Source organism: Rutilus rutilus (genome assembly GCF_951802725.1).
Source record: "Rutilus rutilus genome assembly, chromosome: 5".
Taxonomy (NCBI): domain Eukaryota; kingdom Metazoa; phylum Chordata; class Actinopteri; order Cypriniformes; family Leuciscidae; genus Rutilus; species Rutilus rutilus.
The window spans coordinates 6300223-6327967 of record NC_140213.1 but is presented as its reverse complement, the minus strand read 5'-3'; the positions used below and the strand labels follow the sequence as shown (position 1 = coordinate 6327967).

General features: G+C 37.6%; 1 protein-coding gene across 3 annotated transcripts; it reads left to right on the top strand.

Moving 5' to 3' along the window:
• The first annotated feature begins 6 nt into the window (after window positions 1-6).
• napab (N-ethylmaleimide-sensitive factor attachment protein, alpha b) lies at window positions 7-27107 on the top strand. Of its 3 annotated transcripts, XM_084409304.1 has the most exons (12): window positions 7-206; window positions 4089-4168; window positions 4332-4448; window positions 5537-5583; window positions 6904-6981; window positions 7109-7164; window positions 7533-7617; window positions 15334-15438; window positions 15545-15613; window positions 15932-15982; window positions 16705-19171; window positions 23894-24039. In XM_084409304.1, the coding sequence occupies exons 1-11, from the start codon at window positions 109-111 to the stop codon at window positions 16804-16806; spliced, it is 888 nt and encodes a 295-aa protein (XP_084265430.1). In that variant the 5' UTR covers window positions 7-108; the 3' UTR covers window positions 16807-19171; window positions 23894-24039. The 3 variants fall into 3 exon arrangements, with proteins under 3 accessions (XP_084265430.1, XP_084265429.1, XP_084265428.1); XM_084409303.1 differs by lacking the exons at window positions 7-206; window positions 4089-4168; window positions 4332-4448; ... (5 more) ...; window positions 15545-15613; window positions 15932-15982 and adding an exon at window positions 26925-27107 and having other exon boundaries at window positions 16805-19171; window positions 23894-26807; XM_084409302.1 differs by lacking the exons at window positions 7-206; window positions 4089-4168; window positions 4332-4448; ... (5 more) ...; window positions 15545-15613; window positions 15932-15982 and having other exon boundaries at window positions 16805-19171; window positions 23894-27107.
• Window positions 27108-27745: the final 638 nt, after the last annotated feature.

The following is a 27745-nucleotide window of genomic DNA, read 5'->3' as shown; positions in this document are numbered from 1 at the left end:
TATTTTGAAATGTAACAGTAGATGGACATGTTGGAAGTTTCCGCAGGGATGTGTTGATGTGGCTGGATTCCATAGTCTGCCGCTAAAGTTGATCTGTAAACAGTATTCATGGATAACTCCGGTAAAGAAAAAGAGGCCATGGCTCTCATGGCAGAAGCCGAAAAGAAAGTGAAATCCTCGCAGTCGTTCTTCGGCTCTCTGTTTGGGTATGTTTTCTAACTTTTAACACACTGCTGATAGGCAAACCGGGGTAAACAGGCAGTTAGCATGCTAGCAAGTTAGCTGTCAAACACTAACTTTATATAAGTAATTATCAGAGTGAAAAGAAGAAGAAAAAAAACCCCAAACATAAAATCTTGTGGCTCTATATCGCAAAGTTTGAGGTCTAGTCTTGTGATCTGGCGCTAAATGATAAAATATTCTAGTCAGGCGACGAGAAATCAAGTCAGCTGACACCCTCTTCAGCCAGTTACAACATCACTCAGCGTATCTGATCACATGAACTCCGAGAACCCTCAAAACCCTCATAGCTAAAAATGTAATTAACATTAATTTTATGGTAAAAAAACAAAAACAAAAAACCCTGAATACGTGTCCTTCATGACAACATTTACTGAACCGAAACAACTTCGGCTTACTTGACTACCTACCTACACACACACACACACACACACACACACACACACACACACATATTCATTCATATTGTGTGTGTGTATATATATATATATATATATATATATATACAGTACCAGTCAAAAGTTTGGAAACATTACTATTTTTAATGCTTTTGAAAGAAGTCTCTTATGCTCATCAAGCCTGCAGTTAAAAAAAAAAAAAAAAAAAAAAAAAAAACAGTAATATTATGAAATATTATTACAATTTAAAATAATGGTTCTCTTTTTTAATATACTTTAAAATGTAATTTATTTTTGTGATGCAAAGCTGAATTTTCATCAGCAAGTACTCCAGTCTTTGGTGTCTTATATGATCCTTCAGAAATCATTCTAATATGATGATTTATGATCAATGTTGGAAACAGTTGTGCTGCTTAATATTTTTTTATAACCTGAGATACTTTTTTCAGGATTATTTGATGAATAAAAAGTTAAAAAGAACTGTATTTATTTAGAATAGAAATCTTTTGTAACAATATACACTACCGTTCAAAAGTTTGGGAACAATAACTATATATTTTTAAAGAAATTAGTACTTTAATTCAACAAGAATGCGTTAAATTGATAAAAGGTGATGGTAACGATTTATATTGTTAGAAATGTTTTTATTTTGAATAAATGCTGTTTTTATGAATAAATGCTGTTAACGTTTTACTCATCAATGAATCCTGAAAAAAGTATTCCAAAAAAATATATTAAACTGCAAAACTGTTTCCATCATTGATAATAACTGAGTATCAAATTATCATATTAGAATGATTTCTGAAGGATCATAAGACACCAAAGACTGGAGTACTTGCTGATGAAAATTCAGCTTTGCATCACAAAAATAAATTACATTTTAAAGTATATTAAAAAAGAGAACCATTATTTTAAATTGTAATAATATTTCATAATATTACTGTTTTTTTTTTTTTTGTTTTTTTTTTAACTGCAGGCTTGATGAGCATAAGAGACTTCTTGCAAAAGCATTAAAAATAGTAGTGTTTCCAAACTTTTGACTGGTACTGTATATAAGAAAAGTAATGTAAAAAATGATACAGGAGGCTCATATTAACAACGTTTATTTATAGCCTACATCTCTCAATCAACATTGCAATTGCACAATTCCAATTAAAGCTACAGAGCTTTATTTCTTATTTCACGAGTATGTGCTCCATATTCTCACTATATCATACTATATTATGTGCAATAAAAGCCTCAAATATATTACTTTCATAAGGTTTATTCCATTTCAAAAAAATATATCCACATTCCTATCAACAAAATATTTTTACTAATCAACATTCATTTTAGGGTAACAAAAGAAATTGCTTAATAATGTGTCCCTCATGACAAATGTTATATTACATATATTTTTCGAGCTCTTTCGTATGTATATCGTGGCCACAAATTAACAATTTGATTGTTCACCGATACGTCAACGCGCTCTACTAATTTGTTCATTCACTCGTTTGAAGTAAATTGCGCGCACAATATAATAATTTGTTCCCTCGATTTAATAAAACAAGAGAACAAATTCTTGGTGGCCATAATATATATATATATATATATATAGTATACAGAGTTGTAATCAAACTTATTCAACCCCCATTGCAAATCAGGTTTATTGGCAAAATGTACAGACTTTCAGCTGTTTGCTATGAACAAATCAAACAGAAGTAATTGAAACAGCTCAACACAACAAATGTTTCAAGTGGTTTCCCTAAATTCAACTGAAAATGCACTTTTTAATGACTTCTGCAGTCTCAAAATTATTCAACCTCTTCATGGCAAGCATCTTTAGTACATAGTAGAGCACCCTTCTGCTGTTATGACCTGCTGCAAACGAGATGTATAACCAGACAGCAGCTTCTGGCAGCGTTGCTGAGGAGCCCGTTCCTCTTGAGCAATGGCCTCCAGTTCAGTTATATTCATGAGATTAGTCAGGACTTAGTCAAGTCAGGTGACTGTGATGGCCACTGTAGAATCTTCCAGGACTTCTTCTGCAACCAAGCCTGGGTGGAATTTGAGGTACGATTGGGATCATTGTCCTGCTGGAAGGTCCAACGACGCTCAAGCTTCAGCTTCCTCACTGACGGCATGACGTTTTCTCCTAGGATTTCCTGATATACAAAAATGAATCCATCATGGTTTCCAGTGCCAGAGGATACAAAGCTCCAGCCCCAGAGCATCACTGCCACCCCTATGCTTCACTGTAGGCAGTCTGTCCTTTTCAGCATATGCTTCATTCTTCTTCCTCCAGACATACCGCTGATCCACAGGGCCGAAAAGTTCCAGTTTTGTTTCATCGCTCCACAGAACAGAATCCCTAAACTTATGTGGCTTATTTATATGATTTTGAGCAAATTGGAGCCGACTTTTCTTGTGCTTTTGGGTCAGTAGTGGTGTACGTCTTGAAGTCCGGTATGCGTTTAGTACGCGCCTTCCTGTGCAGCTGAAACCTCAGTGCCTGTTGCCACCAAGTCTTGCTGCGGCTCTTTTGTCTTTCGAGGGTTTTTCTGAACCTGCCTTCTCAGAAATTTGGTTGCAGCCGTTGATCGCTTCCTTTTTCTGCCCCGTCCTGGTAGTGTAAACCACTGTTGAACTTGCGAACTATGCTTCCAACGGTGTCTCTAGAAGCATTTAGTGCCTTCGCTATCTTTTTGTATTCTGTTCCTTGTTTGTAAAGGGTGATGATATCTTCTCTTAACTTTTTGGACCATTCTTTTGGCTATTTCTAATAGGAATGCACTGAAATGAAAATTCTGGGCTGAAACCGAAACCGAAACTTCTGGATACATTTGTCCCAAAACAAAACCGAAAATGACTGAAATAACCAGAATATCGGCTGCAAAGTGGGCACTTGCGAGCACCCTTCTGAAACCTAAAATGACAAATGGGACACCCTACGGTCTCATGGACTTAACGGGCACACGGCAGCGTTTGAAAGTCCACAAGACCGAAAGTGCACATAAAGTTTGCTCTTTGTGACAGGGCCTGAGCAGTTGCATTGAAGTTGTACGTCTTCGGAAGCAGAGCCGCTTGCAAAGTTACAAAACATGCCCATAGGTATTTACCCATATTTTCGGCTAAAATTTTCTGCCTTTTTTCTCTTTCTAACAAAAAACGAAAATAATAATATTATAATTTTCGGTGCATCCCTAATTTCTAACATGCAGTCAAACGTGACACTCAACAAACCTAACCAGTTCAGATATTTCATGTGTTCTAGCTCAAGCACACCTGGTGCAACTAATGAAGCCCTTGATTTGCATCAGGTGTGCTTGAGACAAATATTTTGCAGATTATATACATATAGTAAATATGTCCGCATGCCATGTGTGGAGCTCTGTAGTTTATGATTTGTTATAATTTATGACTTCTTGTTTGTTTGAAATCATCATTCTAATATTCATTATATTTCACCAGGGGCTCTTCAAAGATGGAGGATGCTTGTGACTTGTATGGAAGAGCTGCAAATATGTTCAAGATGGCCAAGAACTGGAGTGGTAAAGACATTACAATTAGTTTCAGTATAAACAACATATTAACACATCTACTTTTGTCTTGTGTGAACGGGACAAAAATGAGGAAGAAGTTTGTGTGTTAAGGCATACAGTCTATTTATGTCTATTTAATGTTTGCATTTTGTTGTGTAAATGTGTTTGTTAGCTGCAGGAAATGCTTTCTCGCAGGCGGCCCTCCTACACCTGCAGATGCAGAGTAAACATGACGCAGCTACGAACTTCATTGATGCCGGAAATGCCTTCAAAAAATCCGACCCTCAAGGTATTTATTTAAATGTCACGTTTATATTTCTCAACATCCAGCTACTATTAACAAGTATGCTTTGGGTCTCATTCACTAACCGTGCACACACATAAAGTTGTGTGTGAAATCAGTGTACAAAGATTTTCACGAACATATCATGATTCATCAATAACTTTTTCACTAACATTCATTCAGAATTTGAAGCAAAAATATAGTAAAAGCAGTAATATTGTGAAATATTATTGCAAATTAAAACAACTGGTTTGTATTTTAATACATTTTCAAATGTAATTGTTCAAGTTTTTGCTTCTTAATATTTTTGTGGAATTTGTGATACACTTCCAGAAAGAAATACTTTTATTCAGCAAGGACACATTGAATTGATCAAAAGTGACACAAAAGACGTTTGGAAAGTTACAATAGATTTCTATTTCAAATAAATGCTGTTCTAGTGAACTTTCTATTCATCAATAAATCCAGAAAAAAATGTCTCAGTCTGCACAAAAATATTAAGCAGCAATACGTTGATAATAATAAGAACCACTATTAATAGAGCACCAATAAAGCAGCAAATCAGCATATTAGAATGATTTCTGAAGGATCATGTGACACTAAAGACTGGAGTAATAGCTTTGGAAAACTGTAATAATATATAATATTTTACAGAATTACTGTGTTTTTGATCAAATACATCCAGCCTTTGTAACTTTCCAAAACCTTTTAAGCGCATCTTTAGAGAGTGTCATATGTTTGTTATGAGTGACACGGTGGGTTTGCGCGGAAAGCCCTTATATGGGCGTTTTAATCAAATGACTTACCCAACGCATGCGGCCCCTCATTTAGAATACTACAAATACATTAATGTTAAAATGAGGTAAAAAAGAATTCATATGCATTGTGAATTAGTATAACAAGTTCTCCTGTGTGTACAAATATGAATAATTAACACATTTATTAGTGAATGAGACCCATTGTTTTGTTTTTTTGTGCACCAACAAATCCGAAAAAATGGGTTCTTATTACTTTTGAGTTAATAGTTATCTAGCAATCTGCAGTTCATTGAAACTGATTATGGTTCAGTCAGATGTCTGTCATTCTCTCCACAGAGGCCATAAACTGCCTGAACAGGGCCATTGAGATCTATACAGACATGGTAAGAATCTTTCTTACATCTGTGGAGGCTGTAGACAGTGTTTTAAAAACAAATAGAGCTGCTTTTGTGGCACTGAATCATTTTGACTTTTTTTAACTGTTTATCTTCTTGCAGTGAAAACTTGTTTTAGAAATGATTCAGCATATCCAAAGCATTTGTTTATAAAACATATTGCAAGTTACTTAGTACACCACTGGAGGGCACTGTAACCCAACGCATGTGTTTTAGTGTGCAGAGACCCGCTTTCACACACAAGATTTAAGCCTAGTCTCAGACTAAAATGCATGTTTGTGCTGTTTTAACTGAAATCAATTTTCACTGGCAAATCTTAAAATGTCAGTGCCATTGTTTTATCAGGTGAGGCACACCTGTAATGTTTTTTTTTTTCTAAGGCAAGTTTATAAAAGCTACTTAAATATCCTAATTAAACCAAGGCCTAATACTGGCTTAATCCAAGCCCTGTCTGTGAAAACAGGCCTAAATGTCAAGTTATTAATCACAATAAAAAAAATGACAATATGACCTGTAATTCCCGATGAAACCACGGTCTCAAACTTTTAATTTGCAAATATCCTGAGCATGGAAATAATCTCCAAAAATCAGTTACTGTTTTTTTTATTATGTATGGGAATCTTAAAGGGATAGTTCACCCAAAAATGAAAATTCTATCATTGTTTACTCACCCTCAAGTTGTTCCAAACCTGTATGAGTTTCTTTGTTCTGCTGAACACAAAGGAAGATATTTGGAAGAATGTTTGTAACCAAACCGCTCTCGGTCCCCATTGACTACCATAGTATATTTTTTTCCTACAATGGAAGTCAATGGGGACCGAGATCTGTTGATTACAAACATTCTTCCAAATATCTTCCTTTGTGTTCAGCAGAACAAAGAAACTCATACAGGTTTGGAACAACTTGAGGGTGAGTAAATGATGACAGAATTTTCATTTTTGGGTGAACTATCCCTTTAAGGTTGTCAAATGCCATGAGGTGCGACTCCCCAAAAACTTGATGATATTTATGAATTCGTTTAAGATATTTGTAAAACTGCTTAAGTTTTGATATTTTGAAATTAGATTTTTATCAGTATAATGTGATATTTTCGAATGGCTTTCAATGGAGGAAATAGTCCCGCCCCCCCCCCCGCCCCCCCCCAATGTAATGGTGTAGTTTTTCATCCAAAACTGACCAGCTGAACTCGCGAAAGACATTTAAGCTGTTTTTCACCTGTGAAGTCATTTTCTCTGCTGCGTGTTTCCTCTTGCCTGGGAGGAATGAACCCGCATCACTAGTGATTGTTTTGTGTTTCTCATCTTCTAGGGTCGTTTTACAATCGCAGCGAAACACCACGTCACCATCGCTGAAATTTATGAGACTGAACTGGTTGATGTTGACAAGGTCAGACTTTTTTTGTCACAATAATAGATCATTTTCTATTGTAAACCATATCAAGTTTATCCAAAATCTGAAAGAAAAATGTATTCACCTTATTCGGTGGTTGTTGTACTTTATAACCTTTTCTCAGGCCATAGCTCACTACGAACAGGCAGCAGACTATTATAAAGGCGAGGAGTCCACAAGGTACGGCAGTTTTGAAGCTATTTTTTTCACTCCTGATGCTCAATACTTATAGGTCTTCAGTGACGATGTTGAGAAGACCAGTACAAAATGGGTTACCTATAACTTCATATGTTCTCCAGGAAATAATTTAGATTACTTATTAAAAGATGTAATGAATAGCAAGCATGTTTGCTGAAGCAGACCTTTGCCCCCTTTACACAGTTACAGTACTATTCGAGATATATGGCCTTGTAGCCAATATGACACATGACACTATTATTCATTAGTTCATGGTCTTTTGGGGGGATTTTTCCCATAATTGTAACAGAGTCATACTCTAGGACTGTGAAATAGTTTCTAATCTGTTCACTTTGTCTCTGATGCCAAAGTTCAGCCAACAAGTGCTTACTCAAAGTTGCCACCTATGCCGCTCAACTGGAGCAGTACCCTAAAGCCATTGAGATCTATGAACAGGTAAACAAACATATCACAGCCTTGGTTTCAGTGCACTTGATCTCATTGGAGGTCCCATATAAGGGTCATCAAAGTTTAGTTATAAATATTTGCTTGTACAAATTTGTGTTGCTAACATTGATCTGAGATACATAAATGAAGGTAGCTGTTAAAGGGATAAAAGGAACAGCAAGTCATCATTTGCCCAGCCTGGTGTTGTTCGAATGCCCTTCTTTCTTTCTTTTTTTAACCACAAAAGGAGAATTTTTATAAAAATGTCCCGCTCCCGCTTGTGCGTAACCTACCCATAACCAAACAAAGCTCTGTGCGTGTCATATTGACGCTAAAGGGTGCCATGTGCGTTGGATGTAGACGAAATGTCAAAAGTGTCAGTATATGACGCCCTAGGATGAGAATGCGTTGGCAGTGAATAGCGATTATGCTTTATCAAGCTTTAAAAAAAGATGCAAAAATATCACAGAATTATCTCGTGTGACTCGTGCTGTATATTCCAAGTGTTCTGGGGGTGTAACGATGGGGTTTGGTGAAAAACAAACCAAAATTTCAAGTAGTATTTAACGAAAATCCTGACCTTGGCCGTTGGTCTTCTGTGCACGGCATGTGTTCATGAGACTCTGTTAATGCCGCAGTTTCCGATTCCCTCTGAAAAAGCACACAAGTTGTGGTAACTTACTGGCTTGCGAGAGGACGCTGACGCTTCTCTATCAGTGTGTTAAAATTGTTTATTTGAAGGTGTTGTTGACGGGCCGGTTTCACGAAGCTATTTTAGACCGGTCTATAGAGTTAGAAAAGTCTGAAATTTGCTTGTAGACTAGTCTAATGCAAGTTAGACTGTTGCACAAAAATAAAGACTGACTTAATTTAGACCAAAAAAATAGACACCTTACCACCAGGTTAACTTAGGTCTAAGACTCTGTTACCTTGGCAACCAGCAGTAACAATCAGTTACATTACAAACAGCCAAAAGAAAAGGGAAAATGGCTCATAATTTGTGGTTTGCTGACGACGTTATGGAGAGAGCTATGAGAAGGGAATATTTCCTCTTAAATATTTCTTTTTAGACATCTTGTACCATGTTTTTGTATCTTTTCTGTACGTCTTTAACGCTCCGCTCAGCGGTCGGATTAACGCTGTTAACTGTTGTAGCAATCTTTTTCCAAATTAAACATTTCCTACTACATTCTCCGCTAATTTTCCCAAGTGAAATGTCCTTGTAACTGTTATACTCCTCCAACAAACACATTTTCCGCTGGGAGTAACTGCACTGAGCGGTTGAATGCGCTTACTCGATCCGGCATGTTTTTGTTTTGAAAAGTGTCTTATTTTACCCAGAAGGCCTAATGCACTATCAAGGCTCAAAATTGCGACCATTTTGGTCGCATATGCTCCTGAAATTTAATCTGTGCGACCTAAAATATATATTTGAGATAATTTGTGCAAGTGCAAATAATTAAGGCTTTTAATCGCCAGGATGCTGCCGGTCGTTCCGCTCTACTGGCAGAGCTAAATGTCAAATTTGTTGGGTGCTCCTGAATTTTTGCTGGTGCTCCTAACTGTTTGAAGTTGGGAGCACCAGTGCTACCAAGTAAAAAAGTTAATTTCGAGCTCTGTCTATGCTAAAATACTCTGCCATGGAACTTTTACAGCTTGGTCATTCTGTGCCAGAATCTGCATTCAATCGGAGTTGGTATAAACTCAGTTTCGTCTCAAAGGCGTTTGGGGCGTCGCAATTTATCTTCGCGTCATGTCTGCCCTGCTAATTTCTCCTACCTCCAGAAGTCTACTCCATCCAGCTGTGGTGTCCGCCTTGACACATCTCCGGTTTGCACATCTGAACACTTGCTCTATAAACAACAAAGCGGCTTTACTTTGACATTGTTTTGGACAAAAAACTGGACTTTTTCTGCCTTCGTGGCATCAGCCAAATGACTATTTCAATCTAAATATGTGTGCTCTGCCTGGCTACACTTATCTTGACCGGCCGCGCTCCACCGGTAGAGGTGGCGCTCTTGCTGTCATTTATAGTTCTGATGTTGCAGTAACTGAGGTTTCATTGCCTTGCTTTTCATCATTTGAATGCTTGGCCTTTAAGATGAATGGTCTCTCATCAGTTCTTGTGTTAAATATCTATCGTCCTCCCAAACTTAACTCTACATTTTTTTCTGAATTTACGTAGCGTTTGACACTTGCCACTGCATTCTGTCCAGTTACTCTTTTAACTGGTGATTTAAATATTCATGTTGACAATATGGATTGCAATAATGCTGTGTGCTTCATGGATACACTAGAATGTTTTAACTTCACTCAGCATGTTAACTTTCCGACACACAAACACGGACATATATTAGATCTGGTTTGCACTTCAGGAGTACTTATTGAACAACATGAGTGTACTGATGTATGTATAAGTGATCACAAGCACCTCATGTTCAATTTGACGACTCCTCCTTTGCAGACTGTGAAAGAAGTGTTATCTGTTTTAGGGAAATCAGTGATATTGATCTTGACCTTCTTAGTCATACTATTGGTGACTTACCAGTGCGGCCTCTATCGACCAGTATAATGCTGCTTTTACATCTATTCTGGATGAGTTTGCACCTCTGAAAAAAATGTGTTGTTTCTTTTAAGAGATCATTACCTTGATATACATCTGAGGTATGCAAAAAATGTAAGGCGATAGGCACGCAGTTGGCCTAACATTTCATAGATCAATGTTGGATCAGCATCAGATTGAGTATCATAATGCTCTCAAAGCTGCAAAAGGGCATATTATTCTACGATTATTAGTAGTGACATCTCTAATCCCAGAGTTGTTTAGAACAGTCAATAATCTAATTAAACCTCCCAGTAGCTTTAACTGTTCTGAGCAGTGTAATGCATTTCTCAATATTTTTTTTTCAACTAAAATTGAGAATATTTATAACGCCATTTCCTGTGAGGATGCTTCTGAGCTTGTTGAGATGCACTCTCCTAATCTCTCTGGTCTAATTTTTTTCAAGTTTCAGTGCTGTTGTTGATTTTGATTTTATGTCTAAACTTGTTTTGTCAATTAATTCTGCTACTTGCATACTTCCACTCCCTACGACTGTTTTGAAAAACTGTCTGCCTGTTATTGTACCCCTCATCACTGCTATTAGCCGCTTTCCGACCGGAGGAACCTTTTCACAGTTCCTAGAACTATTGGCTAAAGTACCCGGATGTCGGCGTGTTCGCACCGCAGGAACTAGGAACGATTTTAGTTCTAGGAACTCCATTTGGAGGAACTAATTTAGGTCCTACTTCAGAGTAGAGTCTAAACCAGCACTATAGGAACTAACCGTGACGTTAGTGTACGCACGCGGAACACCAGCACCCGCCATTTTTAAAACAGCTAGAATGTAAACACACAGATTATAGCCTATATATTTACTCCAGAAACTAACTATACAAACATGGAAAACCGTGATAGATGGGTCTCTAAACCTTTATGCTGAAGAGAAAATCCAACGCAACTTTGAGGGGACCAAGTCAAACATGATTGTTTATCTGCCCAGCAAGCAACACTGGACATCAACCACACGGCATAGGCTAATAACCTTTTTTTCATATACTGTCTACTTTCTATAACAGTTCTAATAACATATTAAACAGTACTGTTAGACAGATCGCTAACTAATAAACAGAGAATGCGAGCATTGTTTGCTCTGGCGTTCTCAGCGCCGCCAAAATAAAGGTCCGTTGCGCCGTCAAAATAAAAGTCACAGTGCTTGCGTCACTCCCTTACTCCTCCTACCAGTTCCTATGGCCACTTGGCCAGTGCGAACGCAAACAGCAAAACCGAGTTTGGGGGAGAGTAGTTCTTAGAACTGTTTAGAAGTGGACAGTTCCTAGAACTAAGTTCCTAGAACTACTTGGTCGGAAAGCGGCTTTTGTCTACCTGGGCACTAACAGATCTCAGACTGTGCCTCTGTGTCAGGGTGTCCCTCAGGGGTCAGTTTTGGGTCCTGTTTTATTTAGTGTTTATATGCTGCCTCTTGGGCAGATCATTCAGAAGTATGGCCTGAGCTATCACTGTTATGCGGACGACACCCAGATTTATATCAGCTCTCAGCCTGATCTCTATTCTTCCTCTTCAGAACTTTCTGAATGTATTTTGGAAATCAAAGCGTGGATGAAGCTCAACTTTCTAAAACTGAATTGCTCCAAAACTGAAATCTTATTAATTGGCACTCCATCTAATGTCAGTAAATGTAATGATTTTAAACTTTCAGTAGACAACACTCAATTGTCCCCTTCTGGCCAGGTGCGTAATTTGGGCGGGATTTTTGATGCTCAGCTAACTATTAATTCTCATTTTAAAAACATAACAAAGGTTGCTTTTTTCCATCTGAGGAACATTGCTCGGATTAGACCCTTTCTCTCTAGGCCTGATGCAGAGAGGCTTATCCATGCCTTCATCACGTCAAGGCTTGATTATTGTGGGTTTAGCAGCAAATTCTATTAAGAGGTTGCAATGTATACAAAACTCTGCCGCACGTGTTTTTACTTGTACATCCTCAAGCCATCACATTACTCCCGTGCTCCAGCAGCTACATTGGCTTCCAGTTCAACCATGTATTGATGTAAAAATTCTGATTTTAACTTATAAAGCAGTACACGGGTTGGCTCCAGATTACATCTGTGATTTGGTTACTCCATCCATTCCCGCTCGCGCTCTCCGCTCTGCTGGCTCTCTCTCTGTGTCAGCCTTGTTGTAAATTAAAAACCATGGGGGGAAGGGCCTTTACCTATAACGCGCCTAAGTTATGGAACACACTACCTGCATCATCTATTAGGGATGCTGCTTCTGTGGATTGTTTTAAGAAACTTAAGACACATCTTTTTAGTCAAGCTTTTAATTTATATTTGTATTATTTGTGTGTATATATATATATATATATATATATATATATATATATATATATGAGGAGTTCAGATGCAAAAGCCTCTAAGTGCCATCTGAAAATTTCTTCTAGAATGATCATTTTTATCAAGCTCGTATATTTAAGTTCAGTAATTTCACTTAAATGGCAATGAAAATGACCTATTTATTGTCATTTAAGTGAAATTACTGAACTTAAATATTCAAGCTTGAAAAAAATTTATCATTCTAGAAGAAATGTTCAAATGGCACTTAGAGGCTTTTGCATCTGAACTCTTCATATATACACACAGTGGGGAGAACAAGTATTTGATACACTGCCGATTTTTCAGGTTTTCCCACTTACAAAGCATGTAGAAATCTGTAATTTTTATCATAGGTACTCTTCAACTGTGAGAGACGGAATCTAAAAAAAAATCATACAATATATATTTTTTTTAATTAAAAATATTGTATGATTTTTAAATAATTAATTTGCATTTTATTGCATGACATAAGTATTTGATCACCTACCAACCAGTAAGAATTCCGGCTCTCACAGACCTGTTAGTTTTTCTTTAAGAAGCCCTCCTGTTCTCCACTCATTACCTGTATTAACTGAACCTGTTTGAAATCATTACCTGTATAAAAGACACCTGTCCATACACTCAATCAAACAAGACTCCAAACTCTCCACAATGGCCAAGACCAGAGAGCTGTGTAAGGACATCAGGGATAAAATTGTAGACCTGCACAAGGCTGGGATGGGCTACAGGACAGTAGGCAAGCAGCTTGGTGAGAAGGCAACAACTGTTGGCGCAATTATTAGAAAATGGAAGAAGTTCAAGATGACGGTCAATCTCCCTCGATCTGGGGCACCATGCAAGATCTCACCTTGTGGGGCATCAATGATCATGAGGAAGGTGAGGGATCAGACCAGAACTAGATGGCAGGACCTGGTCAATGACTTGAACAGAGCTGGGACCACAGTCTCAAAGAAAACCATTAGTAACACACTACGCCGTCATGGATTAAAATCCTGCAGCGCACGCAAGGTCCCCCTGCTCAAGCCAGCGCATGTCCAGGCCCGTCTGAAGTTTGCCAATGACCATCTGGATGATCCAGAGGAGGAATGGGAGAAGGTCATGCGGTCTGATGAGACAAAAATAGAGCTTTTTGGTCTAAACTCCACTCGCCGTGTTTGGAGGAAGAAGGATGAGTACAACCCCAAGAACACCATCCCAACTGTGAAGCATGGAGGTGCCATGAAGGTAGAACACACCGCTAGTCTTAAGTGGCGTTTCACACAGAATGCGTAATTGTATAGAAAACAACGAGACAGGCTGTCGAATGGGAAAAAGGCAAGGTTATAGACCCCCTTTCAGTTAGTAAACATTGTGACGTTTTTTTGTGGGCGGAGCTTAGGTGGAGGCAGAACGATTCCCCTGGCCACTTCACTAACGATAGTTAGCAAGTTTTGTTAGCTTGTTTTTAACCATGACTGGAGAAAATCCAATTTTATCTGAATATGTAAGGCCACTCAATGTCCGGAACTGTGATTGTTATTTGGAAAAGTTAACTTTAATGGACAGAGCCAGATTGGCCATACACATTCAATCTGACATGATTACATCCACTGCACTTATGGCAACTGTAGAAAATGAGATGACACAAACAGTTTCCTTTGTTTAGTCTCTAGTCGTTAGCTAGCAAGTTGTACGACTAACAAAGTTAGCTAACTTATGCGCTAAACAAATTAGCATAAGTGAGAAATCACTTAACTTGTTCCCCCATTTCTGATGGTATCTCTAGGTGGACATGCATGGGAAATCTTTAGACACGTAACCAAACCATAATCCATAACAACAAAAGACAATAGTTGATTGATATGAAGTGTGCGCTGCAAACACCAGCATTTTTGATGATCGTTTCTGTCCAGTCCACTCGTTTTATTGCGTTTAACCACAGCTGTCGTCTGTTTTTTTTATCAGGCAAAATGCGATCAAAATTTCCAATTGGAGCATGTACTCCGTCGATTCTGGCACCCAACAACATAGCAATATGACATTTTAGGCTTCTTATGTAGCCGACTGTAAATATTAATAGCTGACAAACTAGCTGATTTGTATTAGCCGCCTCCAGTTTTCCCTTTGTTTTGCCTCCAGCTAACGACGTGACGTAATATTTACGTCGTCACAAAAAGGGTCTGTTAGACGAGAGTTGCATATCCCACAAACACGTCTGTCTAGAGTGTTTACAGAAAAAACAGCTCAGTGGAATGCAAAAGTCTACCAAGAATTACTAGTGTATGTTAGATATGTTTGCATGATGGTGACTTGAAGAAATGTTTAGCATTTTTCTTATTTTATATTATTTCTGAGCATATATAAATCATTCTGATGATTCTTCTGCATCTTGATGTTGGTTGCTATTCACTGCCATTATATGGACCAAATATATATTTTTTAAAATTCGCTTTTTGCGGTCTGAAAAAGAAAGAACGTGATACTGCATTAGAACGACATCCAGGTGAGTAAATGATGACTTAATTTTCACTTTAGGGAGACATATCCCTTGAAAGAGTGATCATACACGTTTCACCAGCCACAAAAGCATCACAGTCCCAATAACACTTTCTAATTTTCTCATATGAAGCCTGATCGAATCTCATGTGTGGGTTTCATTATCTAATTAACAGATCTCAAGAGTGCAGTCAGTTTAACCTCAATTTCACTATTTGTACATCAGCTTGAAACAAAAAGTTGCATATTTTTGCAAATGTAGATTTGGAAGAAAAAAGTTAAGCTATTTCTTTATTTGTGCCGGTGGGTTTCCAGGTGGCAACGCATGCAATGGACAGCACTCTGTTGAAATACGGCGCAAAGGACTATTTCTTTAAGGCAGCTCTCTGTCACTTTTGTGTGGACATGCTGAATGCTAAGGTATGAAACACCCTACAATTACGCATTCCTTCAAACAAGCAATGGAAAACAGCGGTGTCTTTTGCAGCTTCCTTTCATATTCCTTGTCTTTTTGCCCCCCTTGTAGCTTGCCCTCCAGAAATATGAGGAAATGTTTCCAGCCTTTTCAGATTCACGTGAATGCAAATTGTTGAAGGTAAGGTTGGCTCTCAGCTCAGTATTTATACAAATTATTTTTGTATTTTTCCTGCTAAAGGTGGGTTTCTAGATTGACTTGTCATGCAATGATATTTAACAAAATCTGCTGAGAGTTCAAACTATACAAATTGTAATCGCAACTGTTTTAAACCAGTGTGTTTAAACGAAACTTGCTGGGGATGTGAAAGTATTGTGAATAAACCACAGTCATTCTGCCTGAAAAGCGTGTTGGGTGACATTAGCACATTGTGGTCCTGACAGTGGGATAATGCATGAATTATGTGCTTAAAATGTTCTTTTCTGTTTTTTTTAACAGAAACTTTTAGAGGCCTTTGAGGAACAGAATGTGGATTCATATACTGACGCTGTAAGATGAGCTATTAATTGCTCTTTCCATTTGGTTTCAACATATCTATGGATTATTCAAATGTTAAACCATCCTCTGACAGCTCAGTTTCACTAAAAACAAGTAAAACTACCCACCTGACACGCCGAAAGCTGTTATCAGTAGCCATGATTCCACCCACCTATTTTTATGCAGTTTTTGGTGTATTGCGTTAACAAATAATAATGGATGGAAACACCAAAGTGTGCATAAAAAAAAAAAAAAAAAAAACTTGCCTGACTTCCTCACGGGAGGATGGGATTGATAACTGGACTTGCCAGCGGATCGGTTTCATTGCATTGCGTCTCAAATGTTGGTTTGGTCATTCTGAAATGCCTGAGCCAAAGTCTGTCACCAAAATGATTCGGTATAATGATCTCTCAAAAGTGTCACAAACACCAGGCATCCGAATGCAACGTAACATGACAACGTTTATTGCGTTTCGTCATTAAAAAAAGTAAGATTGCTGCAACTTCCATTTTTATTTCAGATATTTTGCGCCAGTTTCCCAGGAAGTGACGATTTGGTTCTCTTGAACACATAGAATGGAAACGGTGCTTTATTCGTAAATGTTTCCAATTTTCCGCACAAGTTAAATTTGCAACGTTGGATAGAAACATAGCTAGTGACTGTCACACCAGTTAAGCCGAACAATACCAACTTCATCTTCATCAGTTTCACTGTCATTTCTCTCCATCCCTCAGGTGAAGGAGTACGACACCATCTCACGGCTGGATCAGTGGCTCACCACCATGCTGCTTCGTATCAAGAAAACCATACAAGAAGACGAAAGCGACCTTCGCTAAGATCCTCCTCCTGATCTCTGCCCCTTTCCGCTCGCTCTGCCTCGTGCCTTTAACAGCACAACTTCAGTACGATGATCGACTATCTCTCTCTTTAACCACCAGCTCAACTGTCAGTGCCTTAATTTCCTTGCTTTACCTCAGACCTCTCTCTCTATGACATGCCGTGCCGCCAGACCTCAAAGAACACTAAATAAAGAGGGGCTGGTTGTTTAAATGTGATTTTGAGCGAGTGTTGCGTGAAAACTGAAACCAGCCACATTTATATTATGGGGTGCTGTGCACCCCAAACTTCAGAAATGCTTTGTCATCTGGCTATTACTGTATTACTGAGCTAAAAAAAAGCCTTAGTTCTTTGTTAACCTCTTTAGTTGTGGCATACATATTTTAACTCTTAGCGGAAGTACCTTATCTTGCATCTCTGCATATTTTGCTTGCGACTAATCTTTTTAATCAATTTTCCAGTTTGTTTGGTTTTTTTGTGTTATTATTTTGACATAAGGAGAAGTAAAAGGAGGACTGATTCCAACATGTACAGGGTGATTTTATTTATTCTCTAAAAAGTTAAAGGCAAGTGCTGGCCTGTCCTGTAACGTTTAAAATATTTACTTTCATCTGTGATTAAATAGTCTCTCAGCTTATAATCTAAATACATTGCTTCTGTAATTAATAGAGCTGCATGTTTTAATGCTCTGGTGTACAAGGAAGTTTAGAGAGGTTATTTCACACCAAAATAACCACTTCCTGACTACACTGGAAAAATTTGAGATTCGATAGGGTCTTAATTATAAGTAATAAATTATAATCTTTTCATTGAAAGATGACATAATAAGAAGAAATTATATAAACCATTTTTCTGCTTTGTTTATAATGTTAATATTTACCAGTCACTCATAAGTGACATAAGTGATCGGCGGTCTTGTACAACGTTTCTCAAGAGACAACCGTGTGATTCACTCTTGAATTTGCATGTTGATAAATTAACGGGGAAACATATCAAAATATTTTCATATCGTGACAACTATTTTTATAAGTCAGGAACACGTTCATGCCCTCAAAATAATTTTGAAATGCTGTTGCAATTATTTGTAAATAAATAGGGTGAATAGTGGTAAAGTGGGACAATGGGTAAAGTGGGACAGTTAAGCTTTTTAATTTCTATCTTTACATGTAAATGATTCCATTACTAAAGATCAACACTGAGCTCATCATAAGCAAGTATGTGATAAAAAAATATAGATTCTGTGGCTATGACATCACTTCCGGGGGTGTGGCACACCATATTCAACAACCTTACAGTGAACCGTGATGGTAAAGTAAAATGACATAGCATTCTGAGGTGAATAATGTTAAGCTTATAAAAATTAAAACACTCATGGATAATTTGTAATTGTTATATATTTTGTTATAGGATGTAATGGTGAATCAGAATTTGTAAAAATCACATTCATATGAATCTTTTTTTGTTTGTTTTTATGTGATTTTGACACTGTCCCAGTTTGCCAATAGCGTATTGTTAAACTGGGACAGGGTATTACTGGCAAACTGGGACAGCCATTTAAGTCATTCTAATGGGGGAATTGAGTTCCTTTTTTGTATGCCCCTCATAAAGGGAGGGGTGGAAAGAATCTGCTGTACCTGCACCCCTCCTTAAAAAAGTGATTTTTATTATTTTTCTTGTTGTTGTTTATATTGTTATTGTGTATTTAATTCATTGGGCCTACATTTAAGTAACAATTTAATGTGTTTGAAGTGTCCCAGTTTGCCAATAAAGGTGTCCCAGTTTGACAGTAGCGCCTGGAAAAATGTGGTTTAGGGTCAGTGTGTGTTTGAGGAAGAGTCATCCATCCTGTGTTTAATGTTTCTTTCTTTTTTATTCTGTATAGTAGAGTAGAGCACTTAAGCTATTTAGAATAGTATCATATGAGGGGCTAAGACATTTGGATCATAATAAAACATTATGCAGAAGGTAAATGATCAGAAAGTGTCTCACTTTACCACTATTCACCCCTAAATAATAATAAAAAATTATGACTTGTGAATAGTGCTATATTCTCTAATTGTACATTGCTATTCTTGTTATGGCGGGGCTTAGGAGCGGTTCCTTACACACATTACATCTGCATAAGCTAATCAAAGCATTCCGCATAATCAAACTCCCAAGAAAAGGTGTTAACAGTCCCGTGGTTCAGTGTCCAGGTGTGTTGAATGATAAGCACCAAGACAGGTGTTGATGGGGGAAAAAAAGGGAGAGGCCGACGTCGCGTTTTACAGTGAGGAACAAGCTCTCACTCCTCGTGGGTAACAACGCGGTTCCTGGTGTGAAGGCGATAAGTTTGGACTAAGAACGTTCATAGACGCTCACACGGTAAGTCCTAAATGTTTTTTCTCGCTGTTTTGAAAAACGTTTAACGTTAGCCTACTTTTAATTTAAATTTAACTTGCCAGTCGGTTTAATATCTTCCATAGTTAGCCTTTACCTTTTATCCACCGTTAGTATTAACCATCATAGATAGTAGCCGATAGCCATACATTCATCTGCTCAAATCGTATTCACATTTTTACAGCAGTGACACCGCGAAGATTTAACATAGGATCTCCTCTACACCGTATAAAGAGCATTTGTAACAAATGTAGTGAACTTGTATTTTTTCCGAAACCAATGCTTAACACATTGTAGGTAAGCCTAATGTGAGTTTTCCAAAGTCTGTTTAGTTTATTTTTCAGGAATGTTATGACATTAGCTGTTTCTCAACCTAGTGCACTGCTTAGGCAGATATGGCCAAAAATGTAGTCTAGAAGGCAGCAAGTGTTCAGACTGGAATTCTAGTAATGCTTAATGCATATATGTTCAGACTGATACACACACGTACACGTATATTCATTTAGCAGACGCTTTTATCCAAAGCGACTTACAAATGAGAACAATAGATGCAGTTAAACTAACAGTAGGACAACAATATAAGTGCTATATGACCCCTCTGTTTTTTTTTTTTGTTTTTTTTTTTAATAGAATAGAAGAGAAGAGAAAGTGTTAGTATTACTGGATCAAGTGCTGTCGAAAAAGAAGCGTCTTCAGCCGCAATATGCATATGCGCCTACACTGTTTAACAAAAACATTAAGTGAAGCAGTAAGCATTTTACCTTAAGTGTTTCGAACAGTTTTGATGAGGTATTATCTTGGAAATAACTATTTTGCCATGTAAGTTTTTGTAAACATGCTTAACATTTCAATTAAATAATGATTCAAGACAGATATGTTTAAAATAATAGTGGATTGCTTGTGGTTTATCCATAATACTGGAAAGGCAAGCACATTCCTGTAATACTGGAAAAGCAAGCACATTCCTGAAAATAGCCATGGCTTTGAGATGCTTTTATCATTGAATCAGGGCAAGGCTGGAACATAAGTCACATGTTAAATCAGTCAGAATCCAAATACCGCTCCTGAAGGATAATCCATCGAGAAAAGAAACAAATATTTGCTGTAGAAGTGTCTACAAGACCAAATGCACACTTTCTGAGTTTCTGTTTCTAGACTAGTTTCTGAGGTTGTCTGTCAGCTGTTTCCAGAGCCTGTGCTGCTTAATTGCCCACCTGAGACCATATTTCTAGTAAATGTAAAGCTTGTTTATTTTTAGATCCAAATACAGTGGCGGCTGGTGAAAAATATCTTAGGTGTGGTTGTGTCGTATTCAAACCATGGAAGTAGGCTATTAGGCCTACTTTCTGCCCTTGGTATGTGTATTGTGCTTTGTTTATTTTGTTCTATTCCTTAACCCACTCCCAGTGGTTCTCAAACTTTTTAGAGTTGTACCCCAAGAGGCTTTAATATCCTTCTGCGCACCCACACTCTTCTGTCACACCTTTTTCAGTAAGGGACAATATTTGCCCCCTTAAATCGATTTTTTTTCAACTGCATTTTTACCTTTACAAATACCTTTATAAAATAAATAATGCTTTAAATAAATAAAGTTAAATAGATAAATATGCAATAATGGTAAAAACGAAGTGATGCTTTTAAATATTAAATTAAAACCGCCAGTATAGGTGGTGAGTCATTCAGAAATGAAGCAAGTGGCTGTATTTATGAATTAATCATTGAATCATTGACTCTAATGATTCGTTCACAAACACTGCGGTGTGCTGCAGTTCTGCTGTGGCTTTCGTTACTTGGAGCTATTATTTTATTGTAAAAATACTGACAACTGTGTTGAAAATGAACATCACTTAATATTAATATTTCGTTTGTTGAACTGTTGTATAAATCAATGTGACATTTGCAATCGTGTGTATCTTCATATAATGTGATCAACATTAAACAGGAACTCAAACAGGGTATGTCTTTGTATCGAAGCGCCAGCTGACTAGATTTGAGCTCGCTGATTGGCTACAGTTTATGTCAAACATGTATATCTTAAATCAGTAATTGGCTAAGCTGCTCCACAGACCCGCCTTCCTGGGGCCTAGCGCCCTCTATTGGCCAGCCGCCCCTGTCCAAATATATGGTTGCCAATGTAGCTGTAAGGTTGGCATCTACAAAGCTCTAGCCCTGTTCCAGTGAGTTTTAAGAGTTTGTTCACCCAACAATGAATGTTGTGTCATCATTTACTCACCCTCATGTTGATCCAAACCCATACAACCTACTTCTCCAACTCCTGCGAGGAGTTCAGATGATGCAAACTCTGAATCAACAAGCACCAATGCTAAATTTCTAAATATTGTAATCATTATGTTGACAACTTGTAATTAACCCTCTGATGGTTTATGGGGTCTTTTGGGACCCCAAATGACTTTTACTCAAATTAAAAAAAATGTTCCTTTTGTCCAAATGGTATGAAACCTTCTACGGCTCTCAACACTTTCTAGATCTACAAAAAAATTTTTAAATTGGAATGATATCTGTTTTTATGTTAGCGTGACAAAAATTGTGACACCCCGCAATCAAAATAAACAAAATTTATCATCAAAATCAGAAACAACGCAGAACACATCGACAGAAATGGCACAAATTAAGTGGCACACTTCCACCAATGCAAAAAACATCCACAATGCTAAATTATATTGCTCACAACACGCGTGTACACACACACACACACACACACACACACACACACACACACACACACACACACACACACACACACACACACACACACACACACACACACACACACACACACACACACACACACACATATAGGAATACATTTTTGACACTATAAAAACTGTTCTCTTATCATTTGTAAAATAAAATCATCCAAAATGCAGTACCACCACAAAAATAAATTGGTGACACTGACACATTGAAAATGTGCACACACACACATTTGTAAGGCTATAATTTGTCAAATAAAATCATCCAAAATGCAGAACCAACACAAATATAAAGTGGTGACACTGACACCGACAATGTGTACACACACACACACACACACACACACACACACACACACACACACACACACACACACACACACACACACACACACACACACACACACACACACACACACACACACACACAGGAACATTTGTAAGGCTATAATTTGTCAAATAAAATTATCCAAAATGCAGTACCACCACAAAAATAAATTGGTGACACTGACACATTGAAAATGTAAACACACACACACACACATACACGCATACACACACACAGGAACATTTGTAAGGCTATAATTTGTCAAATAAAATCATCCAAAATGCAGAACCACTACAAATATAAAGTGGTGTGGTGACACTGGCACATCGACAATGTGTACTCACACACTCTCTCTCTCTCTCTTTATCTCTCAGACACACACACACACACACACACACACAATTGTGTGTGTGTCTAGAATCTAGAATTAGATTAAAAATAAATGATAAAATCTTAAGACTCCAACATTTCTCTTTGTAACATTTTGTTCAGGTTTGGTTCTAATCATAATGTAACATTATTGAAAAACTGGGTTTTTTTGGTACAAAAAAATGCTAAACTTTGACAAAAATATTTCATTTTTGTTATAATTGTGATTTTATAATATTTAGATATGAATCCAACTGAATCCAACTTGTGAAAAGATATATTTCAGGTAGTCTAATAGCAAATAGCATATACTGGAGCTCTATAGCCATATAGTGGTTAAAATTATTATTTTTTATTTTAAAACTGCATTTTCCAAAAAATGGGCAAAAATTTTACATTAAACCATTTAAAATTATCCATGTTATCCCCATGAATGAAAGTTAGAAATCTGGGTCTTTTATAAAGTGAATTTTACATCAAATGCTGTTTTTTTGTAAAAAGGCTATTTAAATATTTATTTATTTATTTATAGAAATTTAAAAAATATCATAAATTCTCCAAAAACTGCACAAATGTTGAGTAAAAACATTAACAAACAGAATAAAATTACATTTGTAAAAAAAAAAAACTATTATCTTGTTACAAAATTAAATGTTATTGTCTGGGGTCTCTAGAGAGACCCCAAAAACCTCAAGTGTAGACATAAATAAAGACCATCAGAGGGTTAATAACTTCAATGAGCTCATTGTCTTAAATTTAACACATTGTTTGCTAACTGTGTGATTTGCTGAAATACTTTACTTTGACACAGTCACCTCTGATATTAGATCACTCTAAATTGTAGTGTAGACGCATGCATTTTCTGTAAAGCTGCTTTGAAACAATATGTATTGTGAAAAGCACTATACAAATAAATCTGACTTGAATTTAAATGATCTGAAACACAAAAGAAGATATTTTGAAGAATGTCTTGGTGGTTTCTTTTGTCCATACAATGGAAGTCATATTGAGCCCCTTCGAAGTATCTTGTGTTCTGCAGAAGAAAGAAATCCAGGTTTTGAACAACATAAGGCTGAGTAAATGATGACAGAAATTTTCATTTGAGCGAACTGTCACTTTAACTTTCAGAAAGTTAGTATTTAGGCAAGGCTTAGAGCCCAGTGATATTTGAAGTGCTATGTGATGTGTTCATAGTACAAAAACAAACAATCTTTGCTTTAATATTTGTTTCAAACTGCTGTTCAAGAGGATGTTCCTGTGATCTCACTTGCATTACTGTTTCCTTGTGTCTGCTAGGCTCACAGCTGAACTTGACATCAAATGGGAATATAATCGAAGAAACTGAATTCGGAGGAAGACGCACATAACAGATGTTTGTCATGCCTATAAAAAGCAAGTGTAGGATCAACTAACATTGACCACCCCCACCCCCACCCCCACCCCCACCCAAGAAAGAACAAAGAAACAGCAGCACTTCAACGCAAGAGCATTCTGTTGTGTGAACCCCACTATTTCCTGTTGAGACCAACTTCCTCTCTTGCTTTTCAAAGTTAGCTTCTCTCAACAGAGTTGTTGTAAAATGAGAAAGAAGTATACTAAATTCTTCATCGTAGCAGTAGCTAGCTGCCTTTGCTTTGTCATATTCTATTCCAAACTAACGGATGTGGAACGCACACAAAGAGACTTTGCCACAATGCCTTCGGTTGTAACTGTCACTTCTAGAAAACCCACAGTTGTAGTGACAAACACTATAACAAAAAAACCCAAAAGTGTTAGGCCAAATGAACTTCCTCCCCTTACTATTTCTGAGAAGTTCCGAAAGGACATTCCCAAAAACGGTGCCTTCTGGAACCGAAAACTTCATTCTCTCTTCAGGCAGTTTGACTCCGCCAACAATGAAACGCATAGGGAGGTGCATAAAAAGTTTGACTGTCAGCCTGAGAGTTTAGAGGTGCTACAAACGAACATTCAGGATATTCATTCGTATCCCCCTCTTTACGGAGACTTCCTTAAAAGTATGGAGTGTCGAGACCCACCGGTTCTTCACGATCAGCCTGGCAAGTGTGCGTCGGATCAAATTTTCCTTCTCTTTGCAATCAAATCCATCCCAAAGCACTTCGAGAGGCGCCAGGCAGTCCGAGAGACCTGGGGAAGAGAAGGGTCGTATGAAAACGGACTTCAGGTACGAACGGTCTTTCTGCTGGGTCGATCATCTGTGGATGACCCCAGTCTCGACAAAATGGTTTCATTTGAAGCTCAGCTGTTTAAAGACCTGCTTGTTTGGGATTTTCACGACACCTTTTACAACCTGACTCTCAAGGAGCACGTGTTCTTCAAGTGGATGCTGGATCGCTGTCCTGAGGTGTCTTTCATTTTTAAGGGCGACGATGATGTTTTTGCCAACACTCAAGCAATCCTGAATCACCTGAAGTCTCTTGATCCCGCACAGGCATCGACGTTATACACTGGGCAGATAATTTCTGATGCCGCGCCATTACGGGACCCTAAAATCAAATATTATGTTCCTCAGTCTTTCTACGAAGGTCCTTACCCTCCTTATGCTGGTGGCGGTGGATTCCTCTTTTCTGGAAACCTTCTCCCATCTCTTTACCACGTTTCCTTTTACATACCCTTCTACCCTATTGATGATGTCTACAACGGGATGTGCTTTAAAGCAATTGGAATCACTCCGACCAAACACGATGGTTTCAAGACATTCGACATTCGGGAGCAAGATCGAGAGAACCCCTGTGTGCACAAAGACTTGCTCCTGGTGCACCAACGCAACCCTCAGCAGACCATGAGACTGTGGAGAAATATGCACAGCTCCATGCTGACCTGCTGATATGTCTGGGCAATTGTAAATGGAATATTATGAGACCAATTAGATGATAAATAAGTTAAAGAATAAGCTGGCAACATTTTCTGGGGACAATAATGTGCATTAAAGTACCTTTCAAGACATTTCTGATGCTCTAGATGAAGGCTTTTTTGGTTATAGTTTTCACTTGGGGTTGAAATGACTTGGGATTGTTTCATTATTGTACTTGAAAGAGAACACGGGTGGATGGTGATGAACACCATTTATGTTTCTGTGCAATTGACACTGAGCTCTTTATAGGTTATCTTTAAGGCAGTGTTTCTCAACCCTGTGCCTAGGGGCACACCTACACTACACATTTTTGAACTCTTCCAAATCAAACATGCCTAATTCAACTCATCTGCTCCTTTTATAGAGACTTTAAGACCAGAAATAGATGGTCAGATAACAGACGCATCCAAAATGTGCACTGTTGGTGTGCCTCCTGTAACAGGGTTGGAAAACACTGCTTTAAGGGTTAGATCGGCCAAAATTACTCTGTCCTGCAGAACACTAATATTTTGAAGATTGTTTCAGCTGTTTTTTTGTCCTTATTGTGAATTTGGTACTAAATCTTTCAAATTTCTAAGACCAAGATTGTGTGAAATTAACTCCACTGGAATATCATGTTTTCTGAAGCGACATGATCACGCTATTTGATGAACGGATCAAAATGGTTGCTATTCTAAATGTCTTCGTGTTTCCCTTTTTTTTTTTTTTTTTTTTTTTTTTTTTTGGTGAACCTTTATTGAATGTCAGACCTTGGTTTTCATATTTCATGACGTTTGGTCACATTTTAATCTGTTCCTCATACAGAGCTAGCATGTTGTTTCACGTGAGGGTGATAGATTTCCCAACACTTTCCAGCTGATCACACTAATTTGCCATATTGAGCAACAGAAAACTGCTTGGTTTTAAAAAAAGTAACTTCTGTGTGACCTTAGCCTCATAATTTGCTGCGCTATCGAAAATAGATGATGAACCTTTTTCCCCCCCTGCAAAATTTCACTAATGTGACTATACCTTTAGAATATGCAGTATTAGTGAAGCTGATGGATTAATTCACTCTACCTTTACGTCCCATTTTGAAAGTTTAACGTTTTGGATTTTTGTTGACTTGAGCAGTTTGTCTTTTCTTCACAATATATTCTGTGTTCAATGGGAGAAAGAAAGCTACCATTTTTCAAGTTTACATGTGGGACCTCAAATTGGCATGGGAGTAAATGGCGAGGGTGGCAGTATTCCTTGGAAATCACTGTTCTTGGAAAGCACTGTTCTTGGAAAGCACATGTTCCTGGAAAGCACATGTTCCTGGAACATGGGTCTTGTGGGAGATGAATGTCTTATCAGGCATTATGTATCTGGGCTGCGTTTCTCAAAAGCATCTTAAGCTTAAGTAGATTATAGAACCATTAACACCAATGGTCTTACGATCAACTTGGCTCATTATGCTTCTGAGAAACGCAGCCCAGAATGTTGAGCTGTGACCAGTTTTGCGACTGGCAAAGTTATCTGTGAATTATTTCTATACGTGTGTAAAAATGTAACAAAGTATGAGATGTTGTATGTACACTCTAAAAAATGCTATGTTGTTTTAACCCATGTGTGTGTCAAGTATAGACAATTCAATAAAACATTTTTTTTAAACAACTGTTGGGTTTGTCTGTATTTGACCAAAACATGGGTTGAAACAATCCAACATTTAAGTTCAATTTGTAGTATGTGCTGAAATGGTATTTAAATGTATAGGGCTAGGCTGTTATATCATTATTTTTTATTTTTTTTTCCATGTCGCAATATCCATGTGTCTCTATGAATTAAAATGAATTGCACAGCTAAAACATAATGTAAAGTTCACATCAAAGTTATTGTGAGTGTTATATCTTGAATAAGAACCTAATGCAACTCAAGGGGCTGATTCTGTTTAACAAGTATTGTAGGTGATGGACAGTTTTAATTTCATTTTGAATATGGAGGAAGCATGCATTCACACAGAGCTCTCAGAAATGACGAAGCTGTGGTAGGTAGAGTAAGATTGTGACATGAATGAACAAGTAGGCTATGTGCTGTGTGTCTACGTTCTTTGACACTTGCTTATGAGACTGAATATTGAAATCAAACTCTGCATCAACAAAACATCTTGAAGGAACAGGGTGTTTTGGGGCAATGATGTACTAAAAACACGTTTCGACCATCAGGTCTTCATCAGGTGCAATCTGATGCAGATTGCACCTTATGAAGACCTGATGGTCGAAATGTTGTGCTTTTAATAAATTTATCTTGAGCAG